Here is a 23,974-nt window from a genome sequence, read left to right as displayed (position 1 = left end):
ATAGCATCTGCGGCTAAGCGGCCACTGATGGCCAATTCCGCATCCACATCCAAACAACTTGGCCATGGAATACCCGGAATACCCGGGTGCTACTGCTGCTCCAGCCAGCTTTTTGTTTTTCTCGGTTTTCCCTGTATTTACTCAATTTATTTATGGCTGCATTTCTATAATAAATGTTTAATTTATTTAAATATGATTAAAAAAGCGTAGTCGTGGTGTAAATCAAAACGTTTTTGCACATTTATTATTCGATACAGCTCGCAAAATCCCCAATTTCTCTCATCCTCTCGGCCACATATAAAGTATTATGTGCGAATGTGTATAGGAAGCTTGGGAAACGAGAATTTATGTGTGGTCAGATTACTGCACTCGGAATTGAGGGGCGGGACCGTTGTGTAACCCATGGATGTTCTCATCTTCGACGGCGAACAACTTCAAAATTCATTTGCTCTCGCATTTGCTGACAGAGCAGCCTACACAGCAATAAAACGCATATCATTTTGGGGAAACTTAGTGATTTCTTTAAGGTTTTTTGAACCGGATAGTGGCATAAATAGGCCGTGAGCCTTGATCAGTTTTCTAAGCAATAAGAAACATAGTTTTAAAATAAAGTTTGAAGCATGACTGATAAATTACAAGAATATCAATATGATGTGATAATAATATAGGTAAGGCAAATCTTATTAACAGGAAAATTTTAAATACAAGTAAAATGTTATACTTACTTTGTATTCAGCCCTATTCCTTTTGACTTTCTTTGCCACGTGAGATGTGTCTTTGAAGGTATTTTTCCAGCAAAATGAGCTGTTTTTTTATCTGTGTGCTCGTCAGCCTGGGGCACTCCAAAAAGTATGCAACTCAAATGCGCAGTGACAAGGGGCGGGATTTCCAGGGGGCGGGGACTGCAAGAAGCTGCCGCAGCAGCGATGCGGTTTGCTGCATATCGTTGTGGTTGAGTGCATCAAACATCAATCAATTCAATGGTACTTGAAACCAGGCACACACTCTCCGCACAGATGCGTTGCCGAAGATACAGATACATATGCCATAGATGCGAGATAGCGACACACAGAGCAGCATGCCATTCAAATTTAAGAGGGTCCAAATGAACACACACAAGAAGAGCCCGTAATGAAAAGGGGAAGACACTGGCAGCCACAATATTTAGTGCATGACAGCACGGGGGCTGGAGAGGATTGGCCTGGAGAAGGGACTGGGGATGCGGATGGAGATGCCAGGTGAAAACCAGAAACCACACACATACCTGATGCTGAGCGCTCTGGTTTCGTGTCCAGCTGGCAGAAGGCAAAGGAAAATTGTATTCCCCAGCCATCAGGACTTCGGAGCAGACAAAACCAGGCAGACGCACATCAACAACTTTTGTTCGGGCCTTCCATCATAGCAAATCTATAATGACAGCTTCGATGGCTTTATCCCCCTGGAAAAACACCAGGCAGAGGGAGGCATGTCAAGCAGCCAGTTGACCGCTTGAGTCAACTTCGAAAGCTGAAGGCAGCCTGATAAATGTTGTAAATATGCAAGTGGGAGTGGGCCCGGACCGTCCTATTCGAGTGGCCAGCACATCTTTTATAATAAAACGGTTCGTGATTGCCTAGTGTGTTTTTCCAGTCCCTCAGTTCGGTTTCAACTTTAGCTGTAACAGCCGGAGTTTGATAAACAGCCATGATAGGTGGACAGCAGAAAATAGATGCACTGAGGAAAATATAAAACAGTGGGGGAAAAAGGGAAGAACTAATACATTTTACAAATAATCTCGATAACAACGGTATTAGAATTTGTTATGCAAGACAATGCGGCTTGAAGGAAAAACATCCGGCTCGTAGGACCAATACTTACAATAAAATAAAAACTAAATTAGACAATGGAACTGCGAATAAAATATATATTATAATTTCCTTGGCAAAATAATACGGCTTCAAGGAACAAAAACATCCGGCTCGAAGGGCAATCAAATAAAAACTAAATTGAACTGTATAACTTCAAATGTACAGTGGTCGGCATAAGTATTTTGACAAAATAAAAGTTAAGTATACTCATAACTTGAATATACTTCTTGTAAACTATAGGCATCAATGGAAAGGTAATTTCAATGCCGTTTGAATGATACAATACATTTCTTTACCCATTCAGTACTTATTGAAAAGGACGAATTTGTGTAAATCAACTTTGAAATTTTTTTTTAAAACTTTTTTCCTCGACTTGAAAACTTAAATTTTTTGATGCAAAAAGTTTCTTCAAACAAAAAAAATAGTAACTGCAAAAAGAATTTTTCAAAAATCATTTTTCTTATATTTTTTATGAATTTTTGAAAATGCTTAAAAACAGGCATTTGAGCCATATTTTTGTCTTTTTCATACAAATTTTTTCCGACATTGTCACCTTCAAAAAATCATAAAAAATATAAGCAAAATGATATTTGAAAAATTCTTTTTGCAGTTACTATTATTTTTGTTTGAAGAAACTTTTTGCATCAAAAAATTTAAGTTTTCAAGACGAGGAAAAAAGTTTTAAAAAAAAATTTCAAAGTTGATTTACACAAATTCGTCCTTTTCAATAAGTACTGAATGGGTAAAGAAATGTATTGTATCATTCAAACGGCATTGAAATTACCTTTCCATTGATGCCTATAGTTTACAAGAAGTATATTCAAGTTATGAGTATACTTAACTTTTATTTTGTCAAAATACATATGCCGACCAGTGTAGATCTGATAGCGTTGGTTTTCTTTAGTTACACATTAATTTAAAATCTTATTTCAAGTGCAACTGAAGGAAGGAAAACGCAAAGCCCTGACGACTTGTTAATAGAAGCTTTTCCCACTGCAGCCCCTTGTTTTCTCCTACTTGGCTTAAAAACAAATCTGAAGGCTAATCATCGAGGCGTTGCACCTCCAAACCGGAGCCACTTCAGCAGGCTGCTTTTGTCGCTGGGGCGGGAGCCAATAAATTCCGGCCGCAACCCCCTCGCAACGATAAATTTTCGCCTTTGTCTCATAAACCGAAATGCCGCAAATCTCAGTCCGGGCCAACAACCAAACAGCCTAGAGACCAAGACCACAAGACAACTTTTGGCCTTGCCGCTCGCTGGGTGCGTCCCAACAACAATTTGTAAATAAAATTGTGGCGCAAATTAAGCGTATAAATAAGCCACGAACATCGCCCGGCGCACGTGGTCATGGGCGTGGGCAAAAGGGGGGCCATGGGGGCGACGCACATCCGGTGGCCCAGTGGTTGCCCCGATCCCAGGATTTCCTGCGACAAGGCCTCGCTCATCATCATCGGCTTCATTTCTGTTTTTTGGTCTGCACCGTTGCCATGGCATTTTAATAGTCGCCCCGCCCCTGCGGAATCTTGGAACTTTGTGTTTTGGCAATTGATGTGGCCGCCGTTCTGTGACTCAAATGGGCCTAGAAATGGACCCTGGAGTGCACTGAAAAATATATTCTTAACGCATACAAAATACGGGCACACAATATGAATATTGGTCCTTCAAGCCGGATACTTATTTGCATAGCACTTGTACTTAATTAACTTAGTGTACTACTCTCAAAGTATCAAATAGCTAACTGTAAGGTTTATACACAGCTTTTTCTCTCCCTGTAAAAATTCAAGGGGCGGGATATGGGTTCCGGCAAGGTCGCAGCGCTTGTCGTTATTAATTTATTATGAAAATCTAAACGACTTAAGTGGAATAATATGGGATAAATTATTAAAATTTATGTGCTTTCGAAGGAGCCATTCAACGTTGTCGTCTAGTTTTGGCCGCCATCCGGTGGAGCAGCCATTTGAAAGGCAGCCAAAGTTTTTTGGGCATACTTCACTTTAATTTCTTTTGGCCGAGCGGCAGTGGGAAAAGATGGCCCAGGAAGTGGAAGTTGAGTGATTAAGTGGGCCGCTTTTTGCACTTATGCTTTTTGCATAATTTGTCAGCCTAATTTTGGTCAGAGGAGCAGAAGAGGAGCTCCCACGATTGCCAGGGACTCCCAGGGGGCGCCCTCGTAAAACTTGACTCACGAGTCGCAAGTTTTAATTAAAGGAGCTCGAAGGGATTTAGTGTCACTTTCGTAGCCGGAATTTGTTGCTGCTACAAGGATTTTTATGTCCGCCAAGCTGCAGACTGTCAACTGTGTGTCTGGCTGTTAAAATTTCGATTCGTTTTATTGAAATTAATCGAATAATGGCCAGATGCCAGCCGGAGAATCGATGAGGACTAAGCATCGGAGGACAGAAGGTTCGGATTCCGGGGCTGCGAGAGTGACTCGACTCCGTGGGTTTTATGGCGCACTTGTTTCGCGTTAATCGCAAATCGTAAACTAAGCATTTTTACGGCACCTGCGGTAATGGATTACTAAAGCACGGCTCCGCCAGCCGGCATTCGGCATACGCCATACGCACCCCGCAATCGTCATTGGTTGGAAAATTAATAAAGTTAAGTGTCGAGCCCAATAAAAGTGGAATTTCAGTCGCAACTCGAGCCTTTAGGCCCAAAGAGGCGGGCCAACAAGTTAGCGAGGCGTGAAACGCTTGCCCCGAGGCAATGTCAAGCACATGGGACTCAAAGTGGCACTGGAACTGGAACCTCGGCCGGGGTTATTGCTTTGGTTTGCAATAATTGCAAAAGTGCAATAAATTTCTTTTATTTCTGGGTTTAAACTCGTCGGGGGCAATAAAAAGCCGCTAGGCCGTGGGCGGGGGTCAAGTGTATTGTGTTTCACACCCATTTCCATGCACCTGGGTTGATTTCAGGGACTTTTCAGGGCACACACGAATGTATCGTTACCATATGAGAAAAGTTAATGGGTTTTGCAAATTTGCAAGAAATAACTTTGCTGATTAGCCATCTATTAAAATTATAAACTCAAAACAAAATTTACATTTTAATCAAATATTTGTTTTCTCAGCTTAAAATATTTGTTTTAGAAAAATTAATGATAAGAAAAGCAAATATCAGATGTACTTATTATAGTTATTTAAATTAAATTAAACTTTTATTTTATTAAATTAAAAATTTTATTCAAGAATGTAAAACAAATTTTGGAGCATGTAATTTTGAATTTGTATACATTTTTTGTTACAATTTCATTCTATGTCAATAATTCTATTTTCCAATAATAAATTAATTTATTTTAATATCCTTAATTTCATTTACTTTATACATTGTATCCCTACAGTTGGCTTAGCAATACAGTCGTTCGCACTGATGGATCTGTGATGATCTGTGACTAGCAAACGGGGCGTATGCGTAATGTGCCGCATTGTTTGCTGGACTGGCAGTGAGATGGAGATGGCCTAGTACCGCCACCTCCTGATTGGGATTTATGGCACGTTCTCGTCTCCCCGGCATGGCCATTGTGCTCTTGGCGGGGCTTGGGATTGGGATTGGGCTTTGCAGACACATTAGCGGGCCGGGGAGAACGCCATATCAATGACCTCACACGTGCTCCTTCCGCTGTCAATTACCGGGTTGGGTTGGATCCTGCTGGGTTTTGGGTCCTGGGTCCTGAGTCCTTCGTCCCGCTTCCTGGCCAAACACCCCGCGACATGGACACGGACATCCAGAGCTGAGAAATGAAATAAGTAAAACACGAGCGGTCTCCTTCTCACTTGCACTGGCCGGCAATAAAAACTGACGGCAATAAAAAAGTTTCACCCCTGGAAAACCCCCTACATACTGATGACCATGACAGTGCGTGCGAGTGTGTGCGAGACTTAACACGCAGTCGATGGGCGCATTTCCGGCGTAAAAATATCCTCCGCGCCGTTCTCTCTTGAAGTTGCGTGCTCCGGAGTCGAATGGCCATATTCCCATTCCCATGGCCATTCCGCCACTCGGACTTTCGGCGAGCGATGCATAAATCACACAATAAAACCCATAAATTCCGAATGCAGCGAGAAGTCGGAGGCGGTGGTGGGGAAAACTTGAACGCGAGCTGCATCTCGGAGGAGAAAGCCGGACAACGAAGTGGCCAGCCATTTTCTATCGCTGATCGGTCGGAACTTCCCCGAAAAACGTTTCAGTTTTCTTATATCATATGTATTTATCTATTATATATACTATCCACATATTTATTCCTAGAAATGTTGTCTGTTCTTTTATTAAAGTCATATAACTGGGGACTTTAAAGTTGCATTTGCAATTAATACATGATCCCCGAGCAACAAAGGCAACTGGCCCGTTTCTTCGCTATGCATTGCATCCATTTCATTTGATTTAGTTGTCCTCGTCACCGGTGGAGAGGCTCCACCTCCAGGTGGTGGTGGTGCAAACCGGACCCAGAGAGCTGGTGTTGCTGCCACTAAACACATTGTGCGCAAATCCCAAGCCAAATCCCAGACGTGCTATTCTGCCTGCCGGGCTGCATCGAAATGGATGCGAGTGATGAGGATGCACCGATAGAAAAGTACTAGATATTCGTAGATGAAAAAGATATTTCTATGGATTTTATACCTATAAGTCTTCTTCTTTTCTACTTTAAAAGCTTTCGGAAATCAAATGAAACGAAGGCTAATACATAGAAAAGATTTAGGTCTAGTTTATTATGGTGTTTTATGTTTTATATTAAAATGTAACTATAGATCTATAGATCATTAAATTATATTTAAATAGTATTATATTATATTGTTATATTGTTTCAGATAACTCGAACCATTTTTGCAAAAAATATTAAAACCACAATATTTTCCTAAAAACCATTTTGGTTTGTTGCAAAATCATTTCCTAGCACGAATGTACTCTAAGGTAAGAACATATCCCTTAACTTTGGAAGATGGAAAGCTACTGCTTTTTCCTCAGCATTGATTTTTAAAACATTTTGGAGAGCTTTATACACACAGAAGGCAACGTTGATTTCAGTGTGGGTATTGCATTGGCATGCGGACTGCATTGACAGCATTTTAGAGTGGGTCACTCGGCAGCGCCTTCGGGGGCAGCAGGTGGGCGTGGTGCCATTTTAGTGGCATGTTTGTGCTAATTTATTACGCCTGCGAAGCATAATGCCTCCTGCCATCTGCCACCTGCCACCGTTGCGCCCCCTTGCAATTTTGTGCCGATGGGAACCGAGTGCCGCTGAAACTGCCACATTACAAATCGGCAAAGGATAACGACTGAACTGCAGCGACGCAGGCACGGGGACCCAGATATGCAGGCCTCGGGGAATGCTGCAAATGAATGTCTAATTAATTAAAGTGCGAACTGCACTTTGCTCATTGTTGGGCTCCTCGATTTGGCAGCGGGCATTAATTGCCGGGCACATGGCAGTAAACATGTTTCAACCTTCGACTCCCTGCCCTCCGCCAGCCAGATATATACCCAAATGATTTGTTTGATTTATTGAAATTGCTGCTGGGTCCGATCCCCCCGCCCTTCCTCCCAAAATTGGACAAATTTTCTATGCACACTCACATAAAACGCAATTTTATACGGCGCGCCGAAACTTTTGGCCCAAAATAATATTATTTTCCTGCGGGGAATGCACTTTGAAAATTTTCACAGAACATTCCGATTATTATACATTAATTTTGAAATATTTGTGACTTACTGACACACCTTTTTTCTAGGTTGCCTTGACTTTAAAAAAATAAATCCAGCCAGTTAGTAATTTTTAAAATTAAAATTTCTATGTTATATCACTGGGTAATAAATATTTTTCTGTGTGTTTTCTATGTTTTTTTCTGTTCTGGCGCATCTGCATCGCTGAAATTGTCGCGGGGTGTTAGTCCTGATACCCTTTTACACCCCTTTTCCCCTCAGCATTCTACGTCTATGCGCACAAAGCTTAGCGGGACATAAATAATAAATTTGCAACGTTTGCATTTTACCAGCCCTTGTGTGTGAGTGTGTTTCTATGGCTAGACCTGCATGATTGTGTTCGTCTGTGTTGGGGACATTAACAATTTATCAGTGAATCGAAAAAGCAACAAGCCAATAAAAATCACTCCGATTGACCGGTGACATTGCAACTGCCATTCCATTTCCTCATTCCAATCTGTTCCATCTGACTTTTGGCTCCACCTCCCTCCCACGTGGGCTTATTTGACCTTTTCCGCCCCCCTAACAAATGTCAAATGGCAGTTAAATATAGTTTTGGCAAAAAATCGCAAAAATTACAGTTTTCTTGATTAAATACTACTCCATAGTTGGGATTGAAACTAGGAATTTCTACAAAATTTGAACTGTTTTGGTTTCTTTTTTTGGAATTTTTTCTTATATTGTTTGTTGTAATTAAGTTAAAACAAGTGCCCAAGCTTAAGGGAACACAGTTTTATGTTCTTTTTAACCTAAGCTAACGTTCCACATAAAAAAACTAAAAAAAAAAAGAAACAATTTTCAACATTTTTCAAATTTCTCAAAAGGGGTAACATTAAAATTTTTGAAAAAAATTGCCAAAAAATTAAGTTTTTAGGTTTTGATGCCATTCGATAGGGAATTTTAATACGAACTTTACGAGTTACGGCATTCCACATTTGAACAATTAAATTCTTTTTTTTTCGTTCAAAATCCTGATTTTTTGGTGGAAAGTTCGTACTAAGGATCTATGGCAACTAAAGGAGTTCCTTTTTCCATATTTGGAGAAGTTGTTGCCTTCTTAATTTAAATTTAACAAAACATTGACATCTTAGTGTACAAATTGATGCTGATAATAATATTAAACAAGAAAATGATCGGGGTCACCATAAAGTCTACTTTACAAAATGTAGAAAAGTGTAGACTAAAATATGCTTTATCTACAAAACTTTGTACCATCTGTTGCATGTCGAAAGGTTCTTGTCCTTGCTACTCAAAAACAAATTCCTCAATAGATGTCTCATCGGTGTGTCCGAGGCAAGAACCATTTACATGTAATATACATGTCTATTTACATATAAATGTAAGCAATATTATCGAAACAAAAAAAAAAACTGTATTATTTGGATGATTCGTCTCCTGGATCTGTGCACTTTGTAAAGGTGATATTTTGGGTGGGTGGGAAACATCGAGGACTTGGGGAATACACGGTCAATAGCCTTAACTCTTCTCCTTTTTTTACACACCGAAAGTTTTATAACAATATAAATCTCTGCAGATCTTATATTTAATGTGACTTTATTTTTCTTAATTTGTATAAATATCATTAAAGTTAAAAAAATGTTTAACCTTCGGTTATTGACTTGATGATATTTTGGGCTCTTTATTAAAAATACTCTACCAGATTTTGACAGTAATCAATATGGGTTTTGTGTACAATAATGACCATTCTTTAAATTTAATGTACAACATGCGCTACGAACTACCGAAATATGCAGTACGCCATATACAACAGATATATCCTGGGGATTGCTTATTCAAAAATTACAATGCTTCAATGTCCTCCTCAAAGGAGCCCTAATGTGTTGCCACCGATATCATTTCAAACAGAGATAATCTTTGTTTTTGTATATCACTCCGAATCCAAAGGTAATGCTAAAAAGTAATTGGGTAGGGACTTTAGAAGGAAGGAAAGTGTGCGATTTAAATGAAAATTGCATTTATTTTGGCATGATAAATGTAGACGTATAAAATTAAACTAAACATGTACTAAATTAAAATGTAATAATCACAAATACGCGTAGCTAACACAAATCCGATTGCATCCCACCGTAATAATAGTAATTGCTTTATATCACCAGTTGGCCAGGTTCCCTTCTCCTCTTGATTTTCTACCTCCCCTGTCCGGGAAATGGATTCCCCAACCCGGACTGCACCGCTTTCTATCACAAGGGAATGGTTTCTATTTCTATTTCCGCTTCCGCTTTCCACACTCGCCTAACTTCCGTTCGTTGCACGCTGGATCCTTTCTGGGTTCAAAACTGATTGCCAAAAAAGTAGAGAGTAGAGAAAGGTGACTTCTTCCCTCGCAGAAAGAGAATATTTGAGAGCACAACTTAGGGACGGAGTGAAGAACGTTGGGAGAAAGTCGTGTCCTGAATCCCGCTTCGATTCGGCTACCGCTCCAAAGGATCTTGATCTTGTTTACAATTTGTTATGTTTCAACCTACTTAAGTTCAGACTCTTTTCTGCTTGGTCACAAGAATTATACCTCAATTTAAGTGAGTGTCGAAGTGGGGCTCTACGTGGGTACGCCTAGTTATATATAGATCTAAGTAAATTCCATATGTTTGGTATGCAGAACAGCTACTGTTTGGGTGGTGTGTATATATATCCATGGGTATATATTTAGAATCGTCTTCTAGATACCGATGCAATGCTTGCCTTTTACTTTCTGTCTGTGAGTATGTCTGTATAAACGTAAAAAGCCCGACGGGAGAAGTTGGAGAATGCGGTAAAGCTACATCTAGCTGCAATCCTGGGATCCCACTCTCCCTACTTGCCTACAAGCCCCCAACCTTTTCTATGTACAGGTGATCTCTAACGTATGGTAATAATGATAACCCTAGACTATGAACAAATCCCACGAAGTGTCCGCTTAGCGGATCATGTGCAGTTTCCATCGCAGAACGAAATAGGCGATGATGCGCAGGGCGAAGAAGATTCCGATGAGGGCAACGGCGTCCACCCAGAACAGAGCATTATCCATCGACATCTCCTCGAGGAACTTCTTGGGCATGCGGTAGTGACAGTACATCTGGTTGCAGTGCATCTTGGGCCGATCCATTCCGTAGATGGCCACCATGGCACCTGGAAGATTGATAGATATGATATGATATTATATGATAGAGATAGCGAGATCCGATCCCAACTCACCTTCGAAACCATAGCGCACATAGCTGACGTACGTGACCCACTGCAGGTAGCCCGGAATGGTGTCAAAGTTCACAAAGAAGCCGGAGAACAATATCGTGGGTATGGTCGTCACGGGGCCGAGGAACACCCCCGTCTCGATGTTCATCCCCGCCCCGATCAGCAGCCCCAGCGATTGGGCCACCAGAGAGTTGAGCACGCAGATTAGCACAAACATCGAAACCCGCTCCAATTCCATTGGCTGTGAAGTTAGGTAGTACACCACCAGAACGTAGACGCTTGAGAAGACGATCTGCAAGAGATTATATAGGATTATATAATGGTACAGTAAGTACAGGTCTTAAAGGTCATCTACTAGATATCATAATTGTTAAAAAAAAATTATTTTCCTAGCTATTATTCACCTGGAACGGCATGTCCGCTAAGGTCTTGGCAAAGTAGAAAGCCTTCAGGGAGTACCAGTAGTTGAGATGCTCCCTCACGAACACCGACATTTCGGTGGGAACTGCGAATTAAAGATTCCAGATTATTGTTGGAAGCCAAAAAACCTCGAAATCGATCAACTCACAGGTCAGGATGGTCGGCATCATGGCCGTGAAGGTGGTGAACAGGGATACGAAGAAGATGCACCCTGCGTTGCTCATGATCTTGCTGGCCTCGTTGCCCACATCGTAGTAGATCATTCCGATGATGGCCCCCACGATGACATGGGAGAATAGTCGCATGTGGGTGAGCATCTTGTCGCGCAGGATGGTGCGGAATGAGCGCTTGAGCAGGATCCAGAACTGTGTCCAGCCGGAGGTGGGGAATCCCGTCTTGCTGGGCAGGGTCACCACACTCTCGTGGGAGTCCAGCAGCGAGGTCATGCAGCCCACCACGGCACTGGGTCCCCCGGAGCCCGAACCCACCGCATTGTGGGTGCCCTTCGAGGAGCTGAAGCTGCAGCTGTCGTCCACGGCAGTGGTTGGCATATTGACCACGCTGCAGTCGGAGTTTTGGGACTGCTGCGTCTCGAGCGTCTTCGGTGGTTTCAGCTCCTCCGCGGGATCCCCAACCAGGATCGAGGGTTCCAGCTGCCCTCTGTCCTCCAATGGTGGCTTCTCATCCTCCAGGGTCAGGGTGGCGGCCGTGTTCTCCGCCCCACTGCCGCTGCCCTTGATAATGTCGTTGTTGCCCATCTTCTGGGCCAGCGTGAGTACGTAATCCTTGTGCGAGTACTTCTTGCAGGCCCCACTCTTCACCGCCTCCACCAGTTTGGGCACAGCATCGCCGTACTCCCCCGAGGCCACCTCGAGCACATAGTCAGCGGGATTGTGGTACGAGGGGCACTCGTAGCCCAGCGAAGAGAGGTACGGCACCAGACCCCTCACTCTGCCCTCGTAAACACACTGTCCCTGGGCCAGCAAATACAGGTGATCGAACTTCTCGAAGAGTCGCGCCGACGGCTGATGGATCGTACACACGATGGTGCGTCCTCCTCTGGCCAACGATCTCAGCAGCGATATGAGCTGGAAGCAGGTGGAGCTGTCCAGTCCCGAGGTGGGCTCGTCGAAGAACATCACGGGTGGATTGTTGACCAGTTCCAGGGCAATGGACAGCCGCTTCCTTTGGCCGCCGGACAGATTGCAGGTCAGCGTGTTCACCGACTCCTTGAGGCCTATCGTCTCGAGGATCTCCTCCACGACCACCACCTTGGCGTAGCTGATCATGTTCTTGCCCAGCTTGAGGTTGGCGGCCACCATCATGGCCTCGCGAACGGTTAGGTTGCCGATCAGCACATCGTCCTGCATGATGTAGCAGGAGAGCTTGCGGAAGCGGCGGAGATTCCGCTCCTTGCTGTTGATCAGCACGGATCCACTTAGTTGAGAAGTCCTGGGAAAGGCAAATATATTAGTCAGTGAATGCTAAGAATTGATAAGGCCTTAGTCTAACTAAGCTTGGGATTTCACCAACTAAAACCCTTAAAGATAGATAGGTAACTCACTTGTAGCCCGCCAGGATGTTCATCAGCGTGCTCTTTCCGGCTCCAGAGGGTCCCATGATGGCAGTGATCTCACCATTCCGGTACTTTCCCGAGACGCTCTTGAGTATGGTCTTGCACCCACGCCGATGGCTGTCGGCGACCGAGTAGGATATATCACAGAACTCAATGTCCACCGGCGGCCTCTGGGGCAGATGGGACAAGGCGATGGTGCCCTTCTTCTGGCCATTGGGACTACCGCCGCTGTTGTTGGCCACCTTGGGGGCCAAGGCATGGTTGTTGCCGCCCAAGCCGCCATTGCAAAGGTTGTTCTGGGACCTGAAAGAACACAGAAGGGAATTGGATTAGTTGTGGTTAAGTTGCAGGGTATCTCCAGGGGCTTATTCGATTCCTACTTGGGCTCTTTCTGCAGGGCACTTATACAGCAGCCGTTCTTGGTCAGCTTGGTCTGTACCAAGGACATGGAGCGCTGCTGTTCCCTGCGTCCTGCATCCTGCAGCATTTCAGCGTAGGCCGCGGCATAGGCGGCGGATCTCCGGCGATTGACATCCTCCTGGGATTGCGATTGTGATTGAGATTGAGATGCAGGTATCTCGAAACTAGAGTTCCGGATGCCCCCACTTTCCGCGCTGACGCAGCGGGTGAGCGTCAGTTCCATAATCATTTGCAAAAACCTGAAGCACACTCTTTAGCGGTTCATGGTGCCGCCCCCAAATCGACCTAAATCGTCAATCAATGGATCAATCAGCAGAGTCACTCATTTAAAGCCCCCTTCGTGCCCACTTCAATGATTTCCATTGACTCACAGCTGCCAACCCACCGCCACCCATCATCGTTCACCCACCTCCCACCTCCACAATGGAAAGGCCAAAGTTCGCTCTGGTTTTTGTTTCATTCATGAAACCTCTGTCGCATGTGGGTTCTACTCATTCCTCATTCCTTGGCCCGGAGCCAAAGCCAAAGAGCCGAGTGCGTTTTCATTAGTGGCGACTTCGATTGATAAGTCCGCCGACGCCGACTGCAGCGGGCCAATGCCAATTAACATTACATCTTTTTGGGTGCAAGTTTGTTGAGCTAGTTGGTCGAAATTGATTGATTGGGAAGCCCCTCAATGTGCAAAGGCGGCAAGTAATTAGTAGGTAGCTGGGGAGTCCAGCGTGAGGAATTAAAGGTCAGTGTATCCAGCTGAACAATTTATCAGTGGCGTGTTGTTAACTCAGGAATGACAGTATAAAGCTGTACATTGAGGGCTGCCAGTTGGTTGTCATTTTAAATAAATCAACGTTTTTTTAAGAGAATGATATGCAGAGGACCATTTAAGAGTTATAAAGACAAAACATTATAAAATGTTTAAAAACTATAGAATGAATTTTAAGAGAATGATTTGCAAATCTAATAAGTATTAAGTCATCTAAAAGGCTTTTGTTTTAAATCCACTAGATAGGCCTACTGCACCTAAAGATAAAACTGCCTATAAATTAATAAAGAGGTACCAAATCACAGAGTCTCCTTTGTTTTCTCCTACCTATATGTAGTACTTTTTTTCACATTCCCTCAGTTAGCACGCACTTCGGAGTCCACATATGTTCACTTCTCCAATTACAGTGTAACCAATTACCTTCTGGATTCCGTTTCGATATAATTTCTATAATTTCGTGGCGAGCGTAATGGCAAGATATTAAAATAAGATTGGTGGCAAGGCGGAGGGGAAAGTCAGCTGTTGTTGGCTGTGGGCCATGCTAAGTGAATACAGATACAATTGGGAGACAAGCAGCAAGACACACTTTGCTTTGTTTTGCTTTGTGCTTTTGCTTTGCTTTGGCCTCTTTCAGTTACGATAAATACGGCTCTCTGTGGCCCCAGTATCGGGTATTCGTTGTATCTGTGTGAGAACTCGTATTGCGAATCATTTCCCGCGAATATCTCGGTGCTCGAGCACCCAGAGCGAGTACATTTCAAGTGCGCATGCACCCAGAGTGCATAACCCTGTACTCAGTATCCAGTACCCGTACCACGCCATACCATTCCCAACTGAACGAAGACTCGACGAAGTTTAATTCGCTTTGTCTTGCGAAATGCACTCAGAATACAGACAGTTCCCCTCTTGAGAGGAGGAAGGGGGGCAAAAAACTCCACGTTGTCTTCTTATAAATTCACCCGTTCAATTGGATTCAAATGGAGTCGGTCACGCAATCCCTTCCGGGTTTCTTCGAATGCTTATCAATCTTAATGCGTGGTAATTGTTGCCAGGTTCTGAGGCATCGATTGGGGCCCTACTTAATTGATTGATAGCCGGTCATAAAGCAGCTGCTGCTGGTACCCCATTATATATCTGTCAGCTAACTACAGAACTACATATGTACTTCTACTTTTAGTTTTCAGTTTCAGGCGCTGAGTTTTTGAACCTTGGGGCCACGGGACCAGTTACATTGTGTTCGCACTGATTAGGCACAACCGGAAATATCAGCTGGCATTAGATCATCCCCGCTTAACGACAATTAAGCGATTCATAAATGTCAGCAAAAGCGGTGCGGAGGCAATTCATTGCGATTAATAAAAGTATTAATATAAGCAAGTGTGCCAACGATGGTATCTTGAACAGTGCAGGAGAGTCGCCTTTGAAAAAGTTTCAATTAATGCTGATGAATTCCAAGATATTACAAGGGAATTTCTTTGAATTAAGGTGATCCTTTATTTGAAATACCAAGAAGCCACTTTAAAGTGCTGTCAGGGAGAACTCAATTAAATATGTGACCATGGTAATTGTCTGGGAGCCATCATGTGGATTTAATTAAACAAATATGTATGAATCATTCTCAGTAAATTAAAATTACTTAGCAATGGTATTGAGCCAATTATTCCTTCAAGGAGTCTAAAAATCTACGCATTTCTTCAAACCTTATGCATGAGAACCATCATCTGGCTTTAATTCCTGGCATATTCCAGCTATTAAGGAAGCGCGGCAAGGCCAATAAAATATGGAAACGGATGTGTGGGCGGTTGTGGGTGGCTTTCTTGGGGGCGGGGAAGGCGGAGGTGGACTGCTCCTGAGCGTGGGAGAAGGTCCTGTCCAGGACCGCTGTGCCCTCGAAACGGGGGAGAAGGTCAACATGCCTCGAGTGTGTTGGCTGGCTGACTTTTGCCTCAAGGATGCACAGGTTGTCATTCGACTGGGGAAAACTTTGGGAAGCAATGACGCCTTCAAGTCTGGCACTGCACTCGGACTTTTATCGGTTTTGAGTTTGCGGCAACTTCACATTACATAACCGACCGGCTTACACGTCGTATACGTAGTTTTCTTGTCCGCTTGCCAAAAGCAAAAATCACACGTAAATAGCAGCCACGTGGAGCACCATGGGCTGTTTTCCACTTTCTCCCCCTATTTGTGGGAGCCTTTTTCTAATAAGCACATAAATATTTCAAAAACGAAAACCCAACTAACGGAGTGCCGCACACAGACGCGATGTTGCCGCAGGACTAAAAAGCTGAAAAGCCGAACGGAGTCCAACTGCTGACTGCGGCACGACTTTGGACAGCTTGGCGGCTTGTTCGATTTTTCCAGGCACGCGGCGCCGCGAGGTCCTCCCCTGTCCTACTTCCTCGTAAAAGGGGTCTATCGACTAGGCCAAGACGTTGGAGTTGGAAATAGCGTGAATGAATGAATTCTTAAACCCTTCTTGCAACTTGGACAAGGATCAAGCTGTTTTAGGACTGAAAAGGTCCAGCAGTTTGCCAAGATAAGCTTACATATGCCTTTTTGTCAGTTAGGAACCCTCTGAAATCTTTAGTATATTTTCTTTATGTCTTAATATTTTTATTGACACTTTAGAATCACTGTTATTATTGCGTTTTTACTTTAAAGATATCAAGATTAGATTCAAACACGCGCCCATTTCATGGGGACAGAATTTGATTCTCTGCCGGTGGTCTGCCTGCGACAAGCACAGTATTTCATATTACTTTCCATAATAAATCACCCAAAAAGGGAAACCCCCATTCGTTGCTACTTTCAGTAGCCCTAGGACCCCTTTTGTCCGCCTTGTATTGTTTTGCTTGGTCTTATGGCTTTTACGGCTTTCTGCCTTTTGGCGGCGTTTCATTCACTGTTACATGTTTTTTCTCTCTGGCTTTCTTCCTCCGCACATATGTGCGTTTGTTTGTGGCTTATTATTTATGGCAGTGCCGACAGGGCGGGAGAAAAGGGGGCGTACCGGGTCGAAAGGACACGTCGAATAGGTTGGCATTTAAGGCGCTCTTTATGGCCGCTTTCCTGTTCGTTTCCCATCGAATCCTTGGACCTGGGGCCCAACCAACCTGATTGCCAGGATTGTGCAGCATTCGAAAGGCTGTCCTCTACAAAAAGGCCCCGCCTGCCCACAAGTTTAATTAGTTTGGTGTACCTGCATTGATTGGTTCGTGGGCGTTTTACCAATAGATTTTCAATTTGCATTTTAATTAAGTCTCTGGAAAAAAGTTCAAGGTTGGTAAAATGACCGGGTCATAAGTTTCGCAACTCTAATGCTAGTTAAGAGCCAAAGTTTTCAGTTCTTGGAAAGTGGCTTTAAACTTATTTCTACAATGAGGCATAATTTAGGGGGGCGTGGCTGGCACCATTTCCAAGCCGACACGCGATTTGTGAGACGGAGTCGAGCCATCGATTTTCCAGGGCATTTGCTCCCTCTTCCTTTTCCTTTTCCGTTTCCTGTTCCGCGACACACCTCAAACGTCCTGGCAGGTGGCATGTTCCAAAAACGGAAGGAAGATACGAGCATTGCAGATGCGTGCTAATTTTGACTCGACGGTCTTATTAATAGCTCCCCCTCGAATTCCCACTCCCCTGCATTGCTTTGATTTTTTAATGGTCTTATGCGGGTAGCTGCTAAAAATAGAAGTGTCGCCTCAGAGGAAAAGTGACTTGTGACAGTGTGATTAGTTAGCTGATACTCGACCACCTTTCCACTAAGCCGCAAAACCCACTGCCCCCACAGGAAAGCCTGAGTCCTTGGCTCCCACGAGCGGAAATTGCAGAGTGGCCGCAGGAAATAATGCAATACTATACAGCACTTCAGGGTCAGGGGACATAATTCAATTCATTCCCGCTTATAATCCCCACAGCTGGACTGACAGTTCCCCGGGTAACCTAAAACCCGCTATCCCACTATTCCAGCCTAATCCCGACTAATGCAATTATCGTATCCTACGCAGAAACGAAGAGATAGGGGATTCTCATATCTTTGTAAGTCTGCTAAGTAATATTGTCAATTTTATAAAATGGAATTTAATAAAGATATAATCTATCAACATATTTGACCAAATTCTTACGAAAATAAGATTGAAAAATGTGCGGGACACCAGTGGGATATGAACCCGGTCCTACAAATAAGTTTGTGATATTACTTGCTTCTATTTACGATTCCACAGAAACTTTGACGAGAGGTATTTACACGGATAACGTATTGATTATATGTTCCCATCATAAAGATACGAACAACATAACATTCTCAGTTCATAAAGACTTACCCATGGTTGTTCTGCTTGAGGTCGTTGGTCAGCTTAAGTTGGCTGAGCAGCGGCACTGGCTCCTGTCGGGGATTTGGATTGGGATGCGGATTGCTGCCCGTGGAGAGCGTAGATAGGGACATATTCCCGCTCGTGTAGAGGACCGCATTGGGTGCCGTTGTGGCCGCCGAATCGGAGACCTTGTTGGGACTCTTGGCCGCCGGCAGGATGACGGCGTGGGAGGAGCACTTGTCCACCAGCGGGACACTGGAGGCCTGCAGCTCGTTCATGGCTCTAGTTTGTGGGGTTTCCTTTGTGAATCCGTTTAGTTCTTGGCTTTTTTATTGGCATATGGCGTCAGCATTTGGTTTGTGATCTTTATTTGTGGCCCTCGCTTGCTTCTATTTAATTGAATACACTGAGGATTGGCATCTGCATTGGAAGTACATGTAAATGTAGGTGGTTCCTCTCAGTTCAGCTCTGGAATGAAAGGGAAATGGGAAAGCGATGCAAATCAAGCATAATTTAAATGGAGGTGTTGCCTCTATTGATTTGACGAGCTCGCACAGATACACATACGAGTGTATCGAGCACTCTCGAACAGAGCATATATTACATCACAGGCCCAGGAAGTACCACCCACAGCCCCCTCGTGGTTCTCGAGGCCTACGGCTTGGAGGTTGCCCCATGGCACCAAGCAGCATGAATTTCTAATTACTGAACAATGCCCAGAGAGCCAGACATATATTTACAAATACAGACCCAGTTGAGAAACGACGACACCCGATAAACGCTGAATTCAATGCCAGACACTCGAGGGCTCGGGGAATGGGCTTCATAAACAGCTGTTAGTGGCAGTCCGGCCAAGAACCAGTGACCAGTGCACTGGTACCCAGGCACACGAACCCATACCCCTCAGAGAGATACACTCATCTATAGAGCTTGTAACACTCGCAAAGTCCACTGCATCGGGAGTTGCGAGCTGGGTTTGCCTGCACTGGGAACTGATTTTGCAGGTGGCCGTCTGATAAGATTTCTACGTTAACCGTTTAGCGATGAGATTTCCGACTTACTCGTACACTGGAAGGAAAGTTCGAAGGGTTTTAGGAACTTTGTCTTCCCTATAAAACTAACATACCATAGAGGGATGATATATACAATCTTCTGTTTTTACTGTGAAAGGAAATAGTTTTCAGCGTTTTCACAGACGGACCTTTTTAGTTTAGTAGTCGATTTAGGTATGCTGTTTATGTACAATAATAAATAATGGAGGAATTTTCAAGAGTTTTCTTCTAAGAAGCCAAAGCAATATCAAATTCTTAGAATCACCAATTGCGTTGACTTGCTTATTTAATGGGACATAGTTTCTACACTTCTATAAATTAAGCCCATAAACATTTTAAGAGGATGTTTACTATTTAATATTTAAAATGGTCCTACAGATATCGAGTTTATATTTAGAGCATGATACATGCATTTTGCGGACAATGTTTATCGTATCGCCCTTTTTGTTTTGGCAAAGTCAGTAAGGTTTTGCCCAGTGCACACGAGTTTTTATGAAAGATTTGTTTGCAGTTCGATTAGTGATTAGATGGGTAGACCGATAGGCTTCCTGCTACTGGGCGCGGGCTTCCTTTTCGCTAATCGCAATTGCCGAAGATGTAAGGCGCGTAGTCGCACACTACTATAGAACCGTACAGGGTTTTAGTTATATGACTGCCAGCTGTTGTCGGCCATCGACTCCTTATCTCGGAAGTGGATAGGCCACCGGCACTCGAAACTGGCCACGCACAGCTGCGTATTGTCTAATCTGGTAATCAATCCGCCGGACAAGGGGAGTTTCGATTTTCGGATTCTCACAAACTCGCACTTCTCTCGCAGTTTTCGTGGGTGGATGACCCGAGATGAGGTCCTACCCTAACCAAAGCCATTAAAAGTAGGTCAGTTTTGGAAACCCCTCCAAACCCCGACCCCTAAGCTGCTTTTCCTTCTGGCCCGACATGTTCTATTATTTTTCGAACGGCCCGACTTTAACCTGCCAGATTTCAGATGTGTCATATGCTATTAACAAATGGCGCGCGGGGCATAAACATTTGAAAAACAGCAGCCAGCGCCGGAGAACATTGCAAAATTTCCACCTTCCCGAGAGAGCGCAGGCGCTCTTTGCAGATACAAAAGGCAGAAAAACATTAAAGATACATATGGGTCTGCCTAAGGGGGAGGTATGCCTATGTAACTCCGGTTGGGAAGTCGGAAAGTTCATCGGGGTGGTGAAACTGCGACTGCAGGCTGCAGAGGAAAAGGCCTCAGAACGACGCAATAACTTCACTCGCATAAAGTGTTTTAGTAGTGCTCATGCTCACCTTTGGATTTCGATTAAGATGAGGCTTTTTTCCGAGAAGAGCAAAACACAAACGGCATAAAACGTGTTTTTGGTTTATTAGCATTATATCTTTTTGGCCGCTGCCAGAAGAGATGGTCCGCAGTCCCGCTGCCTAGCACGTTAGATACTTTTTCTACTTCGTAGAGGTCTATTTACACCGCACTCGTGCTCTTGAATTCTTTTTTTTTTTTTTTTTTGTTATGGTTGAGGCAGCCAGCAAACAAACAAACAACGACAGCTATTCAAATGCGCCACAAGGGCATGGCGATTCTACGGGAGAGCCGAACCAGAAACCGAAACACCAGATGGTATGCGAGGCGCTCCAGGAATACGCAAAAGTGTATCTTGTTCCGTGCCGAAACGTGTTTTATTCAGCGCGATCCGATCCGTTTCGATTGGACTCGATTCCTAAATCCCGAAGATTCCCGCTCGATCGCAGGAGACAACAACATTCAGGCAGCGCGAACGACGACGAACTGACTGAACTGAACCAGAAACAGAAACAGCCACCGAAACTGAGAAGCGAGACTGCGGCTGCTAAGCTACCAGCTGCCAGCTGAGAGCGCTTTCGCTCCCGCTTCAGATACTTTGGTAGTCTGGCACTGTGGTATTTGGGTACCTGTATCTGTGTGAGACGGAGCAGGCTCTCGGCTACCACCAGAGATGGGGGTTGTCTGACTCTTGTACCTAGATGTGGACCAAGGTAAACCATAGGTGTTACCAATAGGTATGGTTCTTGGTATAACTACCTTGGAGAGAAAGAAGTGAGCTGGATACTGGAATGTTAAAAAATATATCATATCAATATCACATACTCTGGATATACGTATCTTGAAGAATAGGAATTGTCCTGGGTTCTGAAATACCAAATTAGCATATCATTACCATATCATATATATCATATCATATATCATAAACAAATGTAAATGCGAACCTATATCATTTATCTAATATGTTATATTTTTATTATCCGACGTTTCTATCTCTCAAACTATACTGAAATATTTAAAAATATATTTGTAAAATATAAAGGCATTTAAATAACAATTACAGAAAGTACTTCTCGAGAAATTCCAACCTTAGGTCTAAAAATTTAACCTGGAACTTGGCGAAAGAGATTTCTTAGGACACCAGGAATATAGTATTTTTAAAACACATAGATTTTATATAAAAGCAGAAAAAGTAAGTCTACTAAGAGATAAAGCACTGCGGAAAAGGTACGAAATAGTTACAAATCAGTATGTGAAGTCTTTTAATTGCATCTTTGCCGTGCTTTCTTAGCCGAACTGAGATGATGTGGAGTTCTGTTATCGCAAAAAGTGACCTAGGTACTATGTATACCCACAGCTTCTACCTCACCTAGGTACAGAGTACCTTCCCAGCACTCTGCGATACTATTTGGGTTTCGTCAATGGGGAAGACTTGGCTCTCTCGCTTTGTACGACGTTTAATTCAAACGCTGGCATACACTTAAATTAACCCGAGTGTCTGTGAGCGGTAGTGCGCATGGCGCACAAGTGTGCGTGGGGGTTCCGCTGCTCAGAAAACAGCTGACTGTAAACACACACAAAGAGCGGCGGCCCAGTGGGAAATTCGGTGCGATTTGGGTTCAGCTGCACTTGGATTTGATGGAGCGAAACTCCCCAGAGAAGCGGGTAAAGACAGAGAGAGAGAGAGCGGGAGTACACGGCGAGAAAAGCGGGTATGTCGTAACTTAATTGGGCACTTTCGGTTTTTACTGTGAGTAAATTGAAATTACCAAAGGCCAGGTGGCAGTAAGTACTGCCCATTTCAGACTCTAGACTGAAAAGCTTAGATCGGTGCAGGTATATGGAATAGTAACATAGGGTATATACCATTGAGAAAATATGGTATGTATGTATAAAGGGTATACCATATAGTGATCCTTGAACATTGTTTGTAAATTATATATTATTATGTTATATTTATTAGTATTGTACATACTAAATAAGTAAATCAGCGTTATTTCTTCCTCTGTAATGAATAGATATTTCGAGCTTAGATCGGAGCAGGTATATGGAATATAAAGGGTATACCATTTAGTTATCCTTGAACATTATTTATAGATTATATTTTATTATATTATATTTATTAGTATTGTGTATACTAAATAACTATATTGGAAGTAGGTCGACGTAATTTCTTCCTCTGTAATGAATAGATATCCCGAAGAGAAACATTGTTTTTTTGCCACTCACTTACAATATTTGTCTGAATGATAGCGAACTTTGAACCTCACGATCGCAGAACAAAGCGCGGAAACTAAACAAAAACAATTGCGATTTCTTCGAAGAACCCTGGAGGGGGGTAAATGGAGAGCGGGGGCCGATATCAGTATGAGTAATCCCCCCTCACTTCTCTCCTTGGCGACTGAATATCTCAACCAAAGGTACAAAACGTGAGCTATATCCCCAATACCAACCGACTTTGTAACTCTCGGGGAAAATGCGCAGTCGGGGGACTTCTAATCGCATCGACCTTAATAATAGTTTATTTTTATATCAGCCGCACATTGTTTTTAGCTGCTATTTAAATTGTCCGTCAGCCTTGGCCGAAGCTATGTAATAATAATCATGATAGCTTGTGGAACTGTGCGCAAAATTCAATTAGAGTTAAATGGAAGTGCCAATGGACGATAGCCAGAGTCGATTTCAGTTTCGGTTTCAATGGGAACGGGAATCAAATGGGAATGCCCTATTAGGCTGGAGTGTCATCGAGTGTTATCAGTTCGGGGGACTGGGCTTGCCTTTCATTTCGCTTCAGGTGCAGCTGCACTTTTGCTTAATGCGAATCTGCCAGGTACATTGGGCAACCAAGCCAAGTTGGGTGCATTTAAAGTACTTTCAGGTGTTTTTTCGGGACATAAAGTCTGGAACTGCAATGCAGCGGCTTCCCAAAACAATAGCTAATTGTCAGTGCACAGCCGAGTGCCTCGGATCGTAATGGTTAATTGGATCTTAACGAACGCGACGTCAGTGGGTGGAATACGTGCCAGACATACTGCTCAGGGGCCATTGCAGAACGCAGTCTCAGGAACCACTTGGTGACTAATATTTAAATGCACCCAGCCGTAACGGAAAAAGCTCATCCACTCGAAAGCTACCTCGGAATTATCTTCAAACCAGAGAGAGTAAGGTCGAAAAAGCTCTGTTCGAAAAATGCTACCCATAACGCGGGTTATTTGAATTGAGGCGGGTTTCTAAAATATTTTCCAACAATAACAATTTGCTCAAGTTGGTTCATATAATGAGATTGGTAATCGTATCACATATTCATGTGCCAAAAAACTATCCACTATTACCTATTTTGTATATTTGCCCCTCACCAAACCTTATAAAAACCTCTTAGCCACT

At 43.4% G+C, this 23,974-nt stretch overlaps 1 protein-coding gene across 2 annotated transcripts; it reads right to left on the bottom strand.

The window, feature by feature from the left end:
* Window positions 1–9,506: 9,506 nt before the first annotated feature.
* LOC119546507 (ATP-binding cassette sub-family G member 4) lies at window positions 9,507–21,086 on the bottom strand. Of its 2 annotated transcripts, XM_037852828.1 has the most exons (7): window positions 20,581–21,086; window positions 18,239–18,697; window positions 12,722–13,036; window positions 11,306–12,609; window positions 11,142–11,242; window positions 10,741–11,029; window positions 9,507–10,674 (listed from the first exon to the last, which is right to left on the bottom strand). In XM_037852828.1, exons 2-7 carry the CDS (start codon window positions 18,505–18,507, stop codon window positions 10,463–10,465), a joined length of 2,490 nt encoding a protein of 829 aa, XP_037708756.1. In that variant the 5' UTR covers window positions 18,508–18,697; window positions 20,581–21,086; the 3' UTR covers window positions 9,507–10,462. The 2 variants fall into 2 exon arrangements, with proteins under 2 accessions (XP_037708756.1, XP_037708757.1); XM_037852829.1 differs by lacking the exons at window positions 18,239–18,697; window positions 20,581–21,086 and adding an exon at window positions 13,114–13,412 and having other exon boundaries at window positions 10,463–10,674.
* Window positions 21,087–23,974: the final 2,888 nt, after the last annotated feature.

The sequence above is a fragment of the Drosophila subpulchrella genome, chromosome 2L (assembly GCF_014743375.2).
Source record: "Drosophila subpulchrella strain 33 F10 #4 breed RU33 chromosome 2L, RU_Dsub_v1.1 Primary Assembly, whole genome shotgun sequence".
NCBI classification, from domain to species: domain Eukaryota; kingdom Metazoa; phylum Arthropoda; class Insecta; order Diptera; family Drosophilidae; genus Drosophila; species Drosophila subpulchrella.
The sequence above is the reverse complement of the archived record's forward strand: the minus strand, read 5'-3'. Positions and strand labels throughout refer to the sequence as shown.

What these genes read in the sequence shown, in the direction of transcription:
- LOC119546507 (XM_037852828.1), bottom strand. Translation starts at nt 18,507, where the DNA reads ATGAACGAGCTGCAGGCCTCCAGTGTCCCGCTGGTGGACAAGTGCTCC. An exon ending in AACATCCTGGCGGGCTACAA is followed by an intron (nt 12,610 to 12,721) that starts GTGAGTTACCTA and finishes TGCCTTTCCCAG; the next exon opens with GACTTCTCAACTAAGTGGAT. An exon ending in TAGCGGACATGCCGTTCCAG is followed by an intron (nt 11,030 to 11,141) that starts GTGAATAATAGC and finishes AATCTCTTGCAG; the next exon opens with ATCGTCTTCTCAAGCGTCTA.